A 19,358-nucleotide genomic window follows, 5' to 3' on the forward strand; every position below is an offset into this window, starting at 1 on the left:
CTTCCACTCATTGTCTGTTTTGTTCATCATACATGAAGGGATGTTTTTTTTGTTTTTTCCAGTTAAGACTTAACTGGTGTGGTCAAATGAAGACAGCCTCAAAGTGTTTTTAGGTGGAATATCTTGGTTAAATCACATAAGTGTTTCCGCAATTATCAACGTCCCTCTGCCTTTGCCTCTTGGTCACAAACACATTATTAGAAGTTGCTGAAGAGCTCTGCGGCTTTTTCAGCCTGCTTTCTTTCACAATGCACATTTTTCTCAAGTGCTTCAAAAACTGTGGACCGTAATTCTGGTTTTGAAGAAACAAATGTCTCTTCTGACTTCCCGAATCGACAGAACCCAGACAAGCGATGGATTTAGAGAGAGCCGAGACACACACACACAGACATTCACACACACACCCTGATGTCCAGCTCAGGAAACTCCAGGCCCTCTGCTCTTCCTTTTGCTGTGACGCCACTCCATCAAACATTCACACACACACACACAGAGCGCTGTAATAGCCTTCTCATGCACTCCGCCTCATCTTTTCCTTCATCTCCTCCTACCCTCATATGATCCGCTCCCCTCTGCCCGAGTGATGCGGGGTCACGAGAACGGGGGAAACACCTTCCAAGGAGAAAACACACACATGCACTCATGCATCCGCACAACACACACGCTGAGCTCATCGCTCACTCCTGAATGGTGGGAGAAGAAGAAGAGTTTGTGCATAAAGTAAAGTTGGATACCAACGTTTGCCAAAACTCAAGGTAAGAATCGTCTTTTAGAGTTTTCGGTTTTTTCTGTCTTGATAAGGATAAGTGTTTCTATCGTGTCTGCTGCTCTGAGGCCTCTGCTACAAATTTTGTCAGAATGTATAAAAACACAGTTTATTAATGTGCTGATCTAGCATGGGCTCTATAAGCAAAGTAACCTCACTGCAAAAAATGCACTTCTCAAAACAAGTAGAAAAAAATATGGAAAATTAGACATTTTCCCCATGTTTAAATGAACAAATCTGCTGGTGGGACCAGTAGTTTTCATTAATAGTCAAGGCTTAGAACAATTTCCTACATCTTGCTGAAAAGTTGCTTGTATGTTTTGTCTTGTTTTAACACAAAACATACTAAAGACTATACAAAAACACTTAGTAAGATTTTGTGTTTTTGCAGCGTTAACACAGGCTTGTTTTTTGACAGATTTATCCACATGTTTATTTGTCAGCCGGAGTATTGTCTCCGCTTTTACTGCACCCCAAAAACATTCTGTCATTTTGTTCCCAGAGCATGAAACCAGAACTGAAACCTGTGATCTCCTCCTGACGTCAGGGTTGGCTCTGTTGAATACTTTCAGGCCAGATTATGACTGAAGGCCCTTTATTTTTGACCTTCGTGGTAAATTCTTGCATAAGAGACTACATTTTCTCCCACAGTCGGTCATCTCGGTCTTTGATGGTTTGTCTGAAGTTTCTACAACAGCCGTGCCACTAAAATTCTTTCAAGTCTGCAAATTTTAGTTTGGGTTTCTTCTTTGTTTTTGGCTTTAGCAGTTTATTCGTGTTTTTTTTTTTTGTTTGTTTGTTTTTTCATTTATGTAATACTGTAAATGCCATCTGTTTCCGTTTTGTATTATCATTCAAAATGTTTTTCCTGCAGAGGTCTTAACTCCCCCTGAGGCCTGAAATCTCACGAGATATTATTAAACTGCACGAAACTCCCTAATATGGCTGCTTGGGGATTTATAGTGCTTTGTCTAAATATTTATTTTAATGGCTTAAAGTCATTTTAAATGACTATAGTAAACAGAAAATCTTCTAAGACAAAATGTATCTTTTCTTAGAAAAATCGTGTTTATTAAAGTGCTCTTAGATTCTTGAAAACCTTTGAGAATAAACTTTATTTGTGGTTTTTACTTTCCCCCCTTACATTGTATATGGGTAATAAAATAGGAGCATCTTCCCACAGTCGTCCTTATGCCTTGCAAAAGTATTCATATCCACTAACATGTCCACATATTGTCCCATTACATGCACAAACGTCAGTGTGCCTTGTTGGGATTTCATGTGATAGACAAACACAAAACATCACATCAGATTAAGATAAAAACTAAACATTTTGGTCCATGTCTGGAGGGAAACCAGCACTGCAGCATCATGCTGTGGGGATATTTTCGTTCCGCTGTAGCAGGGAATCTGGTCAGAGATGATGGGAAGCGGGTGGGAGCTAAAAAAAAAAGTCATCCTGGAAGAAAACCTGTTGGAGGCTGAAAGAATACAACAGAGCTTCAGCTTCCAGCAGGATAAACAATCCTGAATTTACAGCCAGAGCAACACTGGAAGGGTTTAGATTACAGTGTTTTCATGTACAAAAATGGCATAGTCCAAGGCCAGACATAAATCCAATTGGGAATCTGTCGCAAGACCTGAAAATTGATGTTCAGAGACACAGATGCACTCCAGTTTACTTTCTCTTTCCACATTACCTTGCTGCTCTAGCTCATAAAATAATCAAGGTGTGTGGAGGCACAGTGGCAAGATGTGGAAATGTTGTACAAGTATCAATGCACTGTGTATACACCGCAAAAACACAAAATCTTAACAAGTATTTTCAGCCTGGTTTCTTGTGCAAATATCTTTGTGCATTTGAAATAAGACAAAACCAACTTGCAAGTAACTTTTCAGCAACATATGAAGCCAAAAATTCCTTAATATTGATGAAAAAGTACTAGGCAGATTATTTCATTTATAACATGGGGAAAATGTATTTTTATAAGTGAAATAATCTGCCAGTGGAAGTAGTACTTTTCAATCAGTACTAAGGAATTATTTACTTAAATCACGCTCCGATATATTGCTGAAAAGTTATTTGTAAGTTAGTTTTGTCTTATTTGTGCAGTGGCACAAACCGAGCTTATCTTCCTCCAGTCCACCACAGTTTGGTAAGATTTGTCCCGTTGTAAATGTAAACCTAAGAATACCTCTTTTATAACTGGTCCTGCCTTCATGCTTCTTTCCAAACAGCTAAGCTCCTGATTTATTATCCCACCTGCGCTGATGTTTACCTCAAGATTAGATCTCAGTTTGTCGGCCTCCTTTCTCCAACCTAATAGCTCAGCACAATATCAAAATGTGCCAGCGAAGGTTTAGACAGTGATATAACCAAAAACATCTGTCAGGACTGGTTAGCAGGACTCCCCACGCAAAACAGAGGCAGCAGTCCATTAGAGCAGAATGCTAACAATTGGCCTGGCTCTGGGAAATCTCAGAACACTGTCAGAGTCCACGTGGTGGCGACCGGGTCTGCTCGACCCGGGCCGAGCAGCACCTAAATCCCAGCCCTGTTTGTCTGAGCGCCTGTGTCTGAGGTAAACGCGGCTCAAAGAAAAGCACGAGGAGCCAAGTGAAGATAAGAGATAAACCTGGTTTTTGATTAATGCTGTGTGATGTTTCTCTGGAAGCTTGGCAGAGTCCAATCATCTTAGAGGCCGCTGGCAGGGTGGCCTGCATTTTGTCACTTTTGTACCGGTTTTCGTGATAAATTCCCTCCAGCAGTGTTCAATGGAAGAGCTTTGAGAGAAGCTGGGAAGTGTTTGTGTACTGACGCGTACGTTTGTGTGTCCACAAGTGTTTAAATGGCTTGAATGGAGCAGAGATGGAGCCACACTTCTCCTCTTCTGAGCGCTGAAGATACAACCAGGAAAGAGGAAAAGATTATTTTTCTCCAAATGATCTCTGGGGGTTTAACATGGGATGAGCCTGCCATCAGTTCAGTAAGGTACAGACTCACTTTCCTGTTTTGTTATCAAGTTTTCTTATTGGCAACGTTTGGTAGTAACTAGCTACATTTACCAAGTCACTTTTACTTGAGTTGCTTTTTGGAAAAAAATACTTACTATGCTGTATTTTTTTTACTTGAGTAATTTTATAATGAAGTATTAGTACTTTAATTTGAGTAAAATTTCTAGGTACTCTGAGTAACTTCACTAAATGAAAAACAAGCTTGTTTTAACCAAAGTACCACCAGACACACCTACAGTTTTTATTCAAGTTTCATTAGTTTTATTTTAAAAGAAAATGATTTGGAAAACATTTTAAATTAATATTATAAACATTCATTAATGTTTAATTAATGTTATTAATGTTATATTGGAATTATTTTAACGTTTGTTCCACATAACTTTATAATTTGGTCTGTCTGATGTGATTTTTAAATTAAATGACTGATGTTCCTCAGTATTTGAAATGCCTTTTTATCAAATACTGATTTACTCTTACTTGAGTAATTGAGTAAAACATGTTAAAGTAGTGCTACTCTGACTTGAGTACAATTTGTTGGTACTCTACCCACTTCTGAGAACAGGAAATGCTTGAACATTGGAAAATAGAAATTAACCTTTTCTGATTTAATTTCCTTTTTGGCACTTTATTGTTTCAGATAGTCAAAAAAAATGTCTATTTTAAAGTTAACCTGAGTGAATACAAAATGGAGGATAGGGTTTTTGTCACTTTTGTTCTTCCACTTTTTAAATTTTAAGGACTCTCTCTAACATGCTTTCATGGTCAGGCAAAGGACAGGACAGAAAATTAAGGAAAATTTAAGAAGTCACTGATGGAGATTATTTCACAGAGATTACCAAGAAAATCTGACTTCTTGAAGAAAAATGTAGAGAAATTAGAATCTGTTTAAACCTTTAGCACAGTGCTGTACTTGTACTATGAAAGAAGCAATAAAGGGATCATTAAGATATTCATTTTACACCATGGTACATTATCTCTCTCCTAAATTGAGTCAATGACGATACAAGCTGAAAACAGCCCCAAATGTGCTACAATCTCACATGTTTTCGGCAATAAACACTGGAGCCTTGGTGTCCAACACAATTTATGTAGCAACAACTTTAAAGGAAACCTATTGTCTTCTTTAAAGCATTGCTTGTTCATTTAAAACAGGACGAAATTGTTCTCCATCGTCAATGTCTTTCTGTCTTTAATCTCATAAAACTTCACGCGGTATTAAGAAGTAGATGGAAAAGTCATAATCTTCCTTTCATACAAAATGGAAAAACGATTAAAAAAGAGCTTCAAAAATGTAATTTATTATTAAATAAAATTATAAATTACAAATACACTTAGGGGGAAAAATGGGAGCTATTTAATACAGTAAGTACTAACAAAAATTTACCCATGTGACATTATCTGATTACAGTTTGACCCACAGACGTAAGAAGGGTCTTTGTTTCTTCCCAGAACACTTGTCCACCTTGTTTGTATATATCTGCACTCATGCATACAGTGCTTGTCTAAAGGAACTTCCTGTTTGTGGCCAGCTGCATCCTGGTGCATCCTGACTGAGACCCCGGACCAGCCCCCAGACCCTGGAGGGGTAGGGGTGACGAGGAGGAGAAAAATGCGATGCACCACCCTCACCACCTTGCTGACGGGGGTCATGCTGTACCTGGGCATGGGAGCGCTCGTTTTTGTCACCCTGGAGACGCCAAAGGAGAGCAAGGCACATGTAAATCTGCTCAAGGCCAAGCAGGACTTCCTCAGTAACAACTCCTGCGTCACTGAGGTTAATTTCCAAGAGCTTGTGAAGGTATCGTCAGACACATGAAGAAAATATTTCTCCTGAGTTTCCTGTTCTTTATTGCACTAATTTATGGCGCAAATTATATATATATGTTTTTTTAAATATGATTAATCTTTGATCTTTTTCCACATTTCTTCATGTTACAACCACATGCTAAAATGTATTTTATTGGGATTTTTTCACATATTTTTAGAAGGAAAATAATAAGACATTGACTAATTTGGTGCTCCATTGGACCCAGGTCCTTTGGGTAAACATTTTGTAAAACCACCTTTAAATGTATAAACCTCTTATGTTTGACTTAGCTCCAGTAGGTTGTCTTTACAACAGACACTCACAGGTTCTTTTTTGTTTATTCTAACAAAAAAGAAAATTAAGTTGGTGGTTAGCATCAGTCCAGCAGCTTCTGCTCCACAGTAACGGACAGCAACAGAAAAAGGGGCAGATTGTGACCGTATAGTGGTATTTAACATAAATTTACATCATTTACCCAAATAACCAATCTCATCTTTAACATAAATAATATATATAACAATATGTTTTTAGTACAGGAAATAAAATCACACTTGTAACACTCAAAGACTATCACACAAATGAAACATTACTTTGAATCAAAAATTAAAACACACACAAGAAAAGAGAAAATGAAGTTGGTGGTTAACATCAGTCCAGCAGCTTCTGCTCCTATACATCAAATAAAATGCAATAAATAACCCTAAAGCTACAGAGCAATAGCTCCCAATGAGCAGTTAGCAGCAGTTAGCAACTGTAAAATTAAATCTAGCTAAACTGCACAACATTAATAATGATAGCTAAAAACTTATACAAAACATAGCAAAATTACTAATGAAACAATGTATATGATTAGATTTGTCTAAAATATATGCCAATATACGTCACTTGTAAAGAAAATACAGAGCTGATCCTAATACATACCACATTTACAGATCGGCAACAGAACAAAAGGCGGAGGAGCTGTCAGTTACTGGTTGCTATGGTAACCACCAACCGTTAAAAGCGGCATAACAGAACGTAAAACATCAATAAATGTCCGAAGAAAATGTCCGAAGAACCGACTTGTATCACTGTGGCTATATTTAATGTCCTTTATATAACATAATAAAATAATGACCACCTCATCACATGACTGCGCCCACATGCTATGAAGCATTCTCACATGTTTCTCTCTTTGAATGTTATCAAAATTAAAGCAGACGGTGTTTGCCTGCAGCCTAAAAGTTTTTCATCACATTCTTTCAAAACAGTAGGACAGCATAACTTTCACCAAACGATTCTCACTTATGTAGTGTGTCTGCACTACTTAAAGGTTACTGCTGTCCTTAACTCATTTTATTGACATATTTTAATAAATATTTAGATCTACACAGGAGCTCTTGGTTGTTCTGCAAAACAAGCTCTACTGCTCACTGATAGCACAATGATTGATTGGTGCAATAATTAGGATCTTCAAGGTCTTGGTTTTTATGGACATAAGATATTTAATCCAGGGAAGATTGGACAATGTCTTGCATTGTTTTCACCAAAGAATAAGAGACTTTAAAATGTTTGGAAATGCTCTTAAAAACCATTCTCTGGCATTTTCTGCTGCCGCTCCATGTTAATTACATGGCATCTCATAAGAACTGAACAAAAAGATTTCAACGGAGAATGATGGGAATTCAAGCTTCACAGAGAAGGAAGGCAACGGTGATATGAACATTCATTGTGCAGAAACTATTTGGGCTCGCTTGCAAGGGGAAAAACACCGTTGGTTTATGACGCCTGTCAAAAAATACGACTCTATTAATTTGAGTTATAACAACCACCTGCAATCTTTTCTCTGAGCGGCGCCCTGTGATCTGCTCTGGCATTTTTCTGAAAAATGGGAAGAGAGACAAGGACACTGCAAACAGAAAAGCAGACAGGAACAGTTTACGGTGACTATCACCTGCTAAAAATCCCAGGGTTTTGTGACGTCAAGAAATCTTCAAGTGGACGTCACTGAAAATATTTTTCCACCTTTTATTATGTGACATGAATCCTGTTCAGTACAGCTGAAATATTTTATTTTGTGCACCTTTACATTGAGTTTCAATTTAACCTTGAATACAGTTCAACTATTCTTGTAAGATTGTCTTCACCTCTGCCTCTTTTAGTTAAAGCCATGTTTTTATTAAATAATTAATTATCTGGTGAAACATGTCACAGTAACATAAATTAAATAGACCACATTTCTGCTGATCATACCAGATACATATTCTCTATCTGTAGTAAAACAAAATTGCAAAAATATTGGTATTTTTGTGCAGGATCATATTACATTTATAATAATTTTAATTACACATTTTAATTTATTACTTTCATTTGAGTGTGTTTAGTAAATTTACATGTGGAATGAGGAAAATTACAAATAAAGCTACAATGAGTAAATATTTGCAAGAACTGGTCATTTACATGTTGTTTTGCAGGAACTGGTGTCTGCTGTCGAGGCAGGCCTGGACATAAGCAGCCTCTCTGCCAACCTGACCAGCCGCTGGGACATGGGCTCCGCTTTCTTCTTCTGTGGTACCATCATCACCACCATAGGTAAAGAGCAACAAAATACATCTATCCGATTGTCTTAACCATTGATCTCTCTCAAATATTTTCACTATCGGTTCACAGTGTGATGTTTTGTTGTGTGTGTCTCCCAGGCTTTGGGAATCTGTCCCCTCGGACGTGGCTTGGACAGCTGTTCTGTGTGTGTTACGCCCTGGTCGGTATCCCCATGTTTGGCATCCTGCTTGCTGGAGTGGGTGATCACATGGGCACGGTGCTGCGGAGAGCTGTGGCCAAGATTGAGAAGCTGTTTTTGGTGAGAATGGTCTGTCCTGTACGCAAGCTGAACCTCAGACTAAACCTGGAAAAGGAAAGACGTCTAATGACTTTCTAACCCAAAATAGAAACCGAGTTTCTGAGGCTGAGTCTTTCCTATCAGAGTATCAACAACACATAGAGGGTAGCTGTGAAAATTGACTTTCTCTTTGATACTAAAGATTTACTTGAAAACTATATTAGAGTGCCGATTCAGGCCCCTTTCTCATTAAATTAACACCATCACACTGTCCACCTGGACACTGGGTTTAGTTATTCAGAGCTAATCTGGAAAATCTAATTCCACCTTTAAGCAATTTTTACCCTATTGTGCTCTCAGAACGCTAAATAGGGTTTTCCTTGCAACTTTCCAACTCATTCTACAACAGTAACACCATCACATCTGCACAAAGAAGTTTTAGTTTTTTATAATCTAAGGTTTGTCCTTTTATCCTGGGAGGTTTCTGCACCTCTACCTTCAGTTTCAGCCGTACTTTTTAGGAGAAAATAACATCCGGACGGTCATCAGCTGCGTATAAAATGTAGTTAAGAGCTATTAAAAGCCCTGCACAGTCACTGGGTTGCCATTCTTTGGAACAGTTTAATCTGGAGCAGCACATCTTGGTGAGAAGAATTATGCACAAACTCAAAAATCTGTTTTGAGATTATTTTTGAGAGTGCTTACAACTACTGTAAGTTTGTATTATAAGCCCTGTAAGCCTCCATTGTGCTGTAGATCATTTTGTACCATCTTTAAGCAGCAGATGCACAAATGTGAATCTAAATTCAAACTTTATATGGTTCTATGTCAGTTTTCTGTTGCGTGAGTTTTCCAGCGAGCTATTTTATGCATTCTCACATTTGAATGCAATGCTTCAAGGGTTATTGTTAGAAATGGGTGTCCATGGTGGTTTACTGACTCATTTTAAACACAACTCACCCATGAAAAGAAGAGGCATGTGGCAGGGCTGAGTGACTTACTCCACCTCCTGAATACCATCTGCTAGAAAAAGGGTGCAAAGATTTAATAGAGGAAGATGTATTTCTGTATTTCAACATTTTAGCTGAAGTATAACTGAACATACGCTGCTGATTAAACCGGCGTAAAAACAGCACAAGTTTCCTTAGAGACCTCCACGTCTAAACTATGTATTTAAATCTGCTGTTGCTGCCTCTCTTGCAGAAACGTAAAATCAGGCCCACAACTGTGCGCGTGATGTCAGCAGTTCTCTCCATCCTTATTGGCTGCTTGATCTTCCTCGCTGTCCCGACGGTCGTGTTTCAGAAAGTGGAGAGGTGGTCGTTTCTGGAGTCGCTGTATTTCGTGGTCATCACCCTTACTACTGTTGGATTTGGAGACTTCGTACCAGGTGCTGACATGCATCACCGTGTTTTAGAACATTTTGAAAAACTTTAGGACCAGCGGGCTTGTGTTACTTTCTGGCCACCGTAGTAGTCAAGACTCACTCAACAAATCACAAGCACCAGGTTGCAAAAAAAAAAAGTAAATTTTTTGATAAATTGTGAGTAATGGCACTGCAGCGCACAAATCCATTAAAAGGTTATTTAATCACTGAAAGTTTTCAGGTTTTATATCCATGTTGCTACATGTGAAAGGTTAGAAGAACCTGCTAAGTAACCATAGTAACCTGCTAGGTCAGGTTGCTATGGTGATTCAAAATTATCTATGGAGCAGAGAGGAATGGAAGGGTGATACTATCAGACTACATTAAAATTATACAGAAAAAATATACATCGGTGGAGGCAGGGGTCTGCAACCTGAGACTCCTGCAACAAATTTTTTTTAATCTGTTTTTTTTTGTATAGAAATTTGTTTATGTTTTTCTTTATTTTAAGACATAAAAATGGAAAAAGCAGAGGTTCTTCAAAATGACAACAAAATGTCTAGTAATTTATCTATTTTCCAAAACGGCACATATAATTTGTGGCATTAAATGAGTTTTATTTTATTAGACAGGTAAAAATGGTTCTTTGGATTGCAAAAGTTGCAGATCTGCCTGCCATGGTTATAATATGTGTCACCCTGGTGTGAGCAATATGACTATTGCTCACACCACCAAAGCTTCTTTGTAACACCAGGTCGCTATGGTGATGCCATAGCGACCTGGTTCGATTCAAAGGTGAATCGAACCAGAATCTGGAAATGTTAAGCCTGCGACAAACATTTGCTGTGTGTGAAAATTAAAGAACATACTGCTAACATTTCTTGAACCCTAAATGGCCACATTTATGATGCTTGACAATAAATACTTTCCTAATTGCAGTTGCACCATGCAATTCCTCTCAGTGCTGTTCCCTTTTCCAGGTTATGTAAGAACTACCAACCAGCTGAAGTCATATGTGCTGTCTCAGCCGCACTTCAGAGTAGAAAGAAATGGTGGTTATTTCTTGTGGTTGCCACATAATGTTTTATGTTTCAGATCTTCAGTGGAAGGCAGGGCATGAAATTATTCTTGTTAACTCAAAATAACATCTCAGAGCTTTGTTGCTGATGGTAAACATTGCTATCAGAGAGTCAATCACCGAAGAGGCAAGAAGGAGCTTCTAGAACGAACACACTTTTTGTTGGTAAAGATGTGTGCTTAAGTGCTAAAACAACAATGGCAGGAACATTGTGCTGAATAGAGAGTAGAAGGCTTTGGGATGAGGGGTGAGATGTCTTTAAGAAACAAGAAAAGTTCAAGAGTCTCTTGCTTAAGCACTTGGGATTGTCATATCCTGGAGGAGTGAGAATCTACTTTGAACCATGACTTTAATACATCAAATCTGGAAAGCCTCAGCAAGTGTGAAGTCACTTAATCTCCAAAATAGCTTTTCACTACTAGATTTGACATCAGTGTGGAGAGGTTGTCGTAAACCCTATAGTCTGCCTATAAATATGGGAGGTTTCTGTGCCTCTAACATCAGTTTCAACCTTACTGTGGAAAAGAAATGTCATCAGGAGTTTCATCAGCTTGCTAGAACATACATGTGAAGTGTGTTTCTGATGTCAGTGCACCAAGGTGATGTTCTCACGTTTAGTGGAAAGTTTTGAGGGTTTTGAGTTGGAGATATTGCAAGTTTGTTCATTTGGAAGTGCTTTTCTCCCAAAAGACTAAAATTGAGATAAATTTGGAAAATGACAAGAACCCATGACATGATGGGTAATCTTTGTTATTATTCTTTTTTGTCTTTTTTTTTATTGACTGCAATTATCCAGGTCAATATATAAGACGTTCCTAAGTCCAGTATTTTTCTTCAGGTGGAGGTTATGAAGGTGGGACGATCTTCAAGCCCCTTGTGTTGTTGTGGATAGTGTTTGGCCTGGCCTACTTTGCCTCCATCCTCACCATGATAGGCAACTGGCTGAGGGTTCTGTCCAAGAGGACGCGTGCTGAGGTGAGAGATTTTAAGGTCAGGAAACTTAATCAAGAGAGACATGAAGCATCGTTTCCCCCTTGCCATTGTTTCCCTCTGTTGCTTTCAGATGGAGGAGTTAAGGGCCCACGCCACAGACTGGACCCAGAACATGGACTTCCGCATCCCAAACCCTCTGGAATTCAACGACCCTTTCCTTCTTCAACGCCGGCGTTGGAAACGCAGTGAGCGACGCCGCATCCGCCGGGGAGCCCACGTCACCCTGGGACACTGGGTTCGAGGAGGTTCTGAGAACGGACATTTGCAGAACCGCTGGGCCGGCCTCTCCAGCTCCATGTGCCAGCTGGAAGGTCAGTCCTCTCTAGAGAGGGCTGGGGTGGCCAAGCCTCGGCCAAGGGGCAGCGCAGCTGGAGAGCCAGCAGTCCCAAAAGCAGCGCTGGGGGGCAGACCAGATGCTCCTGTTGGTGTTCAGGGACAAGGAAGGCCCTTTCACCAGGTTCTGGCCCGTTCATTCTCCCTCCCTGTGGCCCAATCCACCTCAGAGCTGGACTCCACAGGTACAGCCATGCAGGAGGGCTCCCTCTATGAGTCTGTGTATGACTCCCAGTCAGATGGCTCATCGGTGTCTTTGACATTCTCAGTACTCCAGAGTTTCCTAGGCTCTCATCCCATCAGCGGCATGGAGGAGGGGGACTTGAGAGGCCTACAAATAGCCACAGAACATGAAGAAGACCAAAGCATTTCACAAAAACCTGAATCTGAACTTAACAGTGCCTGCGGTCAAACCCCACCTCAAAGTTTTCCCTCTTGCTCCCCTCCACCCACTCCTGAACTGCCCCCTCCATCCCCTCAAGGCACTGCTGCCTCCTCGTCAGACTGCCAGCTGCTGAATTTCTTCGGAGAGAACTTGGCCTACATCGACGAGTCTTCGGACACGCTCAGCGACCTCACTGAGCCCACAGATGGCAAAGAGAAAAGGAGGCATCCACGCAAGCCCAAGCGGAAGAGCATGAAGAAACGACCGGTACACAGGTGGAGCCCCCTGCAGGTGAGGAGGCCCAGCATGCAGCCACCATCTAATCCCCCAACACCTCCTCCAGAATGCTCTCCTTCAGACATTTCTCTAGCAGAGACCCAGAAAGATTCAGTTCCTGGCCTTTGATGGGCCCCCATAAATACAGCATACTGCCAAAGTTCGTGTGACAAACCTTGATGCCTTGCCACGCTGCATCGTGTATCATGAATTTCTTGGAGGTCATCAATGAAGTCATCTCCCAAACTTCAACTTCTTTATATTTTTGCTAAGCAGCATCTGGACAGACTCTTCTGTTCCCTACTGGCGCTGATAGTTTAAGGGTTGATTCATGTTTACATCTTATGCCAACTGTCATATTTATGCTTTTGTTAAAAATAGACTACATGTAAACCAAGGTTCATATTTCATTTGTTGCATTTTTTCCTTTTAACATCACACATTATCTGATACAGTGATTCTGAAGTTTCAGCTCTGTAAACACTAAGATTTCCAAGAACCAGCTCACTAAAAAAACAGTTTCTAAAAACCTGCTGAAATAGTGATACAGTACTACTTGTACTTTTCCAGTTTGTTAAGTTTCTCATTCAATCATATTCTTATCCATTGCCACTGCATGTTTGGATGAAAGCTAAGATTTAATTTTGTATTCACTCTGATGTAGGACTTTCCAAGATGGTTGGAAAATACACAAGGAAATTCCCTGAAGTCTAAATCCAACACAAAAGTGAAATCCAATAAGGCTGCCTCCGGTTTAAGTGATACATTCATAAATAAATAAATGGTTTATTTGCACCTTTTTGGACAGTTTGTTTCTCATACAATCTTTAACACAATGCTGTGGTTAGTGAACATGTTTCTTTGGTGCTTGAATAAACAGAAGGATGGCACAACTCTTAGCACATCACACTGGTTTTCTGACTTCCAACTAGGTAACTGTGAAGATGGGTTCGACGTTAATGTTGGTTAATTCACTGGTTTTAGCATCATTATAAACGAGCTCTCAAAATATCGGGGTTGACGCCCAACATTTCTGGTTGTAATACAGCAGAATCTTGAAACCCTCCTCTATACTTAAAGTTTTTCAGCCTTAAAATTTACTCAAGGTGGCATTAAAAAGTCTTAAATTTAACTTGCTGAAACCTGCAGATACATGTCTAGTCTTTTGAAGCCTCTAACACGGTTTCTTCCAGGACTTTCCTGCATGTGACTCGATCAATCTTCCCACTATCTCTGTCCTGCTTCTCTGTTCCTGCTGGGACAGGAAAAGCGTCCCACAGCATGATGCTGCCATCAATGTGATTGACAGTATGTTCAGAGTAAAAGTGAGTGTCAGTTTTCTCAAAGTCATGTATTCATTTTCTTCTACAGACTTATGTCTTACTTTTTATGGCTTATTACTTAAAATCCCCCCCCAAAATTAAATTTAAGCTGCAGTTAACATGCCAAAAGTTTAAGTATTAATTCGATGTTGAAGAGTTGAATATCTGGGTTTCTCTTGTTGCTTAGGTTTTAGTGTATTAACTAAACTGATGACAACACACTGTGTCAAAGCTTGAACTGGACACCACCCAGTTAAAACAGGATAACACTGCAAGGGCCAGTACCACAACATCAAACTCAAGATCCAAGATATTTAAAACCTGGTAAGATCATCACATGTGTTCAGAATCAGTGTCAGTGATTCATGAGTTGTGAACAAAAAAAAACAAAAACCGTTGAAGTCTTGAGGTTTTAAAGTCATCTAAAGGATAAAGGAACCAGGGGGTTTAAATTTCTTGACTCGAGAAACCACTCATGAAAATTTGAAAGAATCAAAATAGTGAAAGCCATAAAATCTACCCAGTGTTGTTAAAGCTCCCCAAAATAATCACTGAATTACCACCTCACAGTGGTGTACTGTTTCATATTTTGGCCAAAAAGTTTTTCAACTGGAGAAAAACAGGAAAAAAAAAAAAGGATAAAGTATGAATGGACATCTTTCTAAAAAAGAAAACAGGAAACCTCAAGTTTTTAGTACATTCGATGTGTACCAACTTCTATGAGATGTTAAAAAGTCATCTTTCTTTTGAACATCTTTTACGTTTGTTTTTTTTCTGCATATGCACCAGTTATTTATGTTTGTCATGACTTTTAGCGGCTTTCCCTAAAACATCAACACTTATAATGTCATCCTAAGGCTCACAATGAAGCATATATTTAAATTATTTAATTTTGGTGCTGTCTAGATTTTTGGTCAGTCATAAAGCTCCTCAACCAAAAGTCTATGGCTATCTTATAGTGGCTTTTGTAAGATCCGATTAGTTTTTATTATATTTAATTTTCTTGACCTAAAAGTCGTAAGAGAAGATGCTTGAGTTCTGGTCTCAAAATCCCGAGCTAAAATAAAACACGGGTCCACCAGTGGGAAGAAAAATGCAACAAGTACATTTTGAATCCCTCAAAAATGTTAAATATGTGCAGCAAAGCATATAAAACCAGTAGAGAATTGCAGATGCTCTGTGAAGCAGAAGATGCGTAATGATCTGCACCCTGAGACCTGAGTGAGCTCATTTCTTGGTAAATGAGGGGTAAACAGTCAGTTCCTGCATACTCAGAATCAAGATCTAGTTCACAAAGATATCGTGGCATTAAGCCCTCGTCTGGGGCCAAAATAAGTAACAGACTGAGGCAGTGCTCAGATCCAGGCTCCCACAGATTTTGTACTTTGTTGACAGAAGGCTCGAAAGAGAGGAAGGTGGTGCGCCAAGTGCGACGCATCAGCAGTTCAGTCGCTATGACTCCTCAGGCTGTTTTTACTGCGTCTGGGTTTGTGATCTCAAACCCGTTTCATTTTTAGACTTTCTTTGGAGACGATGCAATAAATAACACTATTTGTAAATTATAAAGTGTTGAGATTTAGTGCTGAACAAACAGAGCTTTTTAAAGGAATCAGTTTACTAAATTTAACGAACCCATGGTTCAAGGTGAACTCTCCCCACTGGGTTGAGGGTGAGAGTCCACATCAGGAGGAGGAATACAAGCATCTCTGTTTGGGAATGATGGCGGGACGGACTGGCGGCGGATTGGCTACATGCAGACTTTATGCAGCGCTTGTGTCTTGAAACTGTTGTAAATTATGCAATTTCTAATATCCATGAGTCAATATTTTTGATCACTTTGGCGTGTGGTTTAAATCAACAGTTATTATAACACGTTTTCCAAATTATTCAGACAAATATTAAACAAAAACCTGAATATTTACCATATACAGCTATGGAAAAAAAAAATTAAGAGACAACTTAAAATGATCAGTTTCTCTGATTTTTCTTTTTATAGGTATATGTTTGAGTAAAGTGAACATTGTTCCCTTAATCTATGAACTACTGACATTAGGTGGAATATCCAGGAGGTTTTCAGTGCAGTGGTCTCTTTTTTTTTTTTTTTTCCAGAGCTCTAAAACGAAATTAGAACTTGTATAAGAACTTGAAACTGTTTTAAAATGTATCAAAGGTTTATTTTGAATATTTTAAGTACATTAAATTAATCAGTAGGGTTGATTTTTGAATTAGTACATTATCTACTTCATTGTCGTTTCAATCAATTCAGAGTGTGGATAATTACAGAGAAGGTGTCTACTTCAGGAAACCAGTAGCTTGTTCTGAATCACATTTCAGTTCTAACCTTTGTCCCAAAGTTTCTTCTAAAGCAGGAAGGAAAACAAAGCTCAGGAAGGAGTGTTTGAGCAGCTGGAAGGTGAGAGGACGGGAAAAATTGACAAGCATAAACAAAAGCAGCAAAGAGAGAACAAACGGAGAAGAAAAACTTATCACGGCGATAACAGGATAGGGATCCTGTCTGGTGTAAAGTATTCACGTCTTGAGTTTGTGTTCGCATTAAATCACGGTGCAGTCACAAACCTTAATGTATTTTAATGGGATTTTACTAATGAGTCAATACTTTGTGGAGCCACTTTTTGTTGATTTCTCAATCAAATCTAGGTCTGGTCTTTGGCTAGGCCATTCCGACACATAAATATGCTGTCGTCCAAACTGTGAAAAATGTAGCGTAATGCTTTATGAAGAAAATAAATTGAAAAGTTTAGAGAGAAACACAAGTTTGTATCACCCTAATGAACATGTTGCTGAATAATCTGTGTATTTCTCAGATTACCTGTGAGTAAATTGATCTAAATCTCTCCTTAAACTCAATCAGCCTTTTATTCATATATGGAGCTAAATTACAGGAATTACGCCCTCCTCTGTGCGAAGAGGGAACAAAGAGGCTCTAACAGGCCCTCCTCTCCAGTTTTAGAGTAACTCCTCAAAGGTATTAATAATCCTGAGGCTGCAGATCGGTATCTGAACCTCCATCCTCCTCTGCAGCTTGTATAACCTCATTTGGCTTTTATGGCGGGCGCCGTTGCCCCGAGAAGCCGTATTTTGAATTTAGCTGCCTGAAAAAGTAGAAATGACTTCAGCTGGGACTCCGATCCAAAAGCTGCACTGTGAGCTCATGAGGTGCATGTAAGGAAGAATTGCCTTCTGTTCATCTTTCTGAATGTTTAACAGCTTCTGTCAAAGGCTTGCTTTACATTTTCTGTCAGCATGAGTGAACGTGTGACGAACCAGGCCCATGAATCATGGCATCTGTATGTTCTGCATGTATGAGAGCGCTCTCTATGCCCCGGGGGTCTACGTACACATTCATATATGGCTTTTTTTTTTTTTTTTTTTTTTTTTTGAAGAAAGAAGGGTGTGCGTGAGAAAGCAAGGGTCAACAACCAGAGTGTGTGTGCCTCTCAAAGACAAGGTTCCAGTGTGAGAGCAAACAGCAAGGAGCTCTATCGTGGGATAAGTACAGGTTGGACATAACAAGGGGTAGTTAAGTGAAAGGACTAACAGATGCTGGGGGGAAGAAGGAGCCTCACCACAGCTGAAGTCCTGACACCCCAACACATGAGACGCATTTATATACAGTGAAAACGTAGCTTTGCTGCGGCTCAGACAAACAAGTTTACTGCTATGGCTGCAAAAACAGTTTGTACCTCTTTAAACTATTTTAGCTTCAGAGGCATCTTGAATGTGTCCTTCGATGTTAAAACAGACAAACTGCTGCGTTCACAATGTTAAGGAGCCGAAAGAGTAAAATTATAAAAAATAAAAAAAAACATTACTTGTGCAACAAGTGTTTTTTAAAATTGCATTGAACTGAAATTAAATTGTGGTGAAAAAATGAGTCAACACCTTTAAAAGCCATTTCTGATTAAAAAACAAATAAGACTGGGATCTGGTTCCAGGGGTGGGACCAAGGGAGTGTTCACCAAGTCTCAAGTCTTTATCCTCAAGTCCCGAGTCAAGACTCAAGTAAAGTCAGGCAAAAGTCGAGTCAAGTCTCAAATCTGAAACTTGGAATTTCAAGTCCCTTTGAGTTTTTTTTGTTTGTTTGTTTCTGACAATGCTTCAGTTATATATTAGATGTAAATAATAGATAATGTGTTCTTTTAAAAAAAAAATCTGCTGTACCACCTACAGTTCTTTGTGCAACTTCAAATGTCAAAGTTGGAAACTGTTGCATCTCCACCTGAGATCCTCTTCTAGCAGGTTTTACATTTTGCACTTCGTTTTTTGTTGGATACTTCATAGTTGATGTACCCAAAAGACATCGTTTGTTTCGTCTGTTTTTTTTCACCCGATTTTTAAAATTTTTAAATCTTGTTAATTTGATTGGCTGTGCTGCAGCTTTGACATACGTACGGAGTCTGGAAAAAACTCTGTCAACCTGTTTAATAAGGGATGAGTGAAATTAATTAATGGGACCTACTTAAATGTGTTCAAGTAAACAGGCTCAAGTCCAATTTAAGTCCCAAGTCAATGGTTTAAAAGTCAAATTCTAGCCCAAGTCTGAAATTTTATCCAATCACGTCTAAATTCTTAATATTAATGACTAGGAGTCCCCACCTCTGCCTTGTTGATGGTTTAAAAAAAAAGCCCTACAGCGTCTTTGAATCAGTGAATTTGCTCAATAATACTTCTACCCAGAAAAAAAGACCAGGTCACAAAGTTAAACTTCCCAAAAATAATGGAGGATGAGTGTATGTAAACTTCTGACTGGAACTCCACCACCTAAAAGCTCAGCTGGTTTCCTATTTGTGTGGATCAGTCCTTAAATCTTTCATTTAGGAAAGCTGTTGCACAAAGAGTTGACCAGAATAATGTTGGACATATCCACTTACATAATTTCACAGCCATCAGGCTGAAAACCAGCACTTCCTGTGGCCGTGGTTGGACTTGACGCAAACCGCCTAATTCATCTATATCTGGCTGCTGTTGTGGCAGCCTGGTGTTTTGCCATGATTGGACTGCTTCCTGTCCCTTTATCACCAGCTGGGACAGAAACTAATCTTGCTCTACGCACAATCACAATAAAACTGTAAGAATCACTTTCACACATGATTTCCACACACACACACGCACACTGTCTCCTCAACACACAAACCACTGGCATACCAGAGAGCCTATATTTAAAATCAGACCCGGAGA

At 39.3% G+C, this 19,358-nt stretch overlaps 1 protein-coding gene across 1 annotated transcript; it reads left to right on the forward strand.

Moving 5' to 3' along the window:
• Positions 1–96: 96 nt before the first annotated feature.
• LOC106915803 (uncharacterized) lies at positions 97–13,736 on the forward strand. The gene is made up of 8 exons (XM_014983663.2): positions 97–755; positions 3,609–3,758; positions 5,311–5,579; positions 8,042–8,159; positions 8,267–8,427; positions 9,610–9,796; positions 11,689–11,825; positions 11,914–13,736. The coding sequence occupies exons 3-8, from the start codon at positions 5,391–5,393 to the stop codon at positions 12,964–12,966; spliced, it is 1,845 nt and encodes a 614-aa protein (XP_014839149.1). The 5' UTR covers positions 97–755; positions 3,609–3,758; positions 5,311–5,390; the 3' UTR covers positions 12,967–13,736.
• Positions 13,737–19,358: the final 5,622 nt, after the last annotated feature.

Source organism: Poecilia mexicana, unplaced genomic scaffold, assembly GCF_051168715.1.
Source record: "Poecilia mexicana isolate PSO_F unplaced genomic scaffold, ASM5116871v1 scaffold_10, whole genome shotgun sequence".
NCBI classification, from domain to species: domain Eukaryota; kingdom Metazoa; phylum Chordata; class Actinopteri; order Cyprinodontiformes; family Poeciliidae; genus Poecilia; species Poecilia mexicana.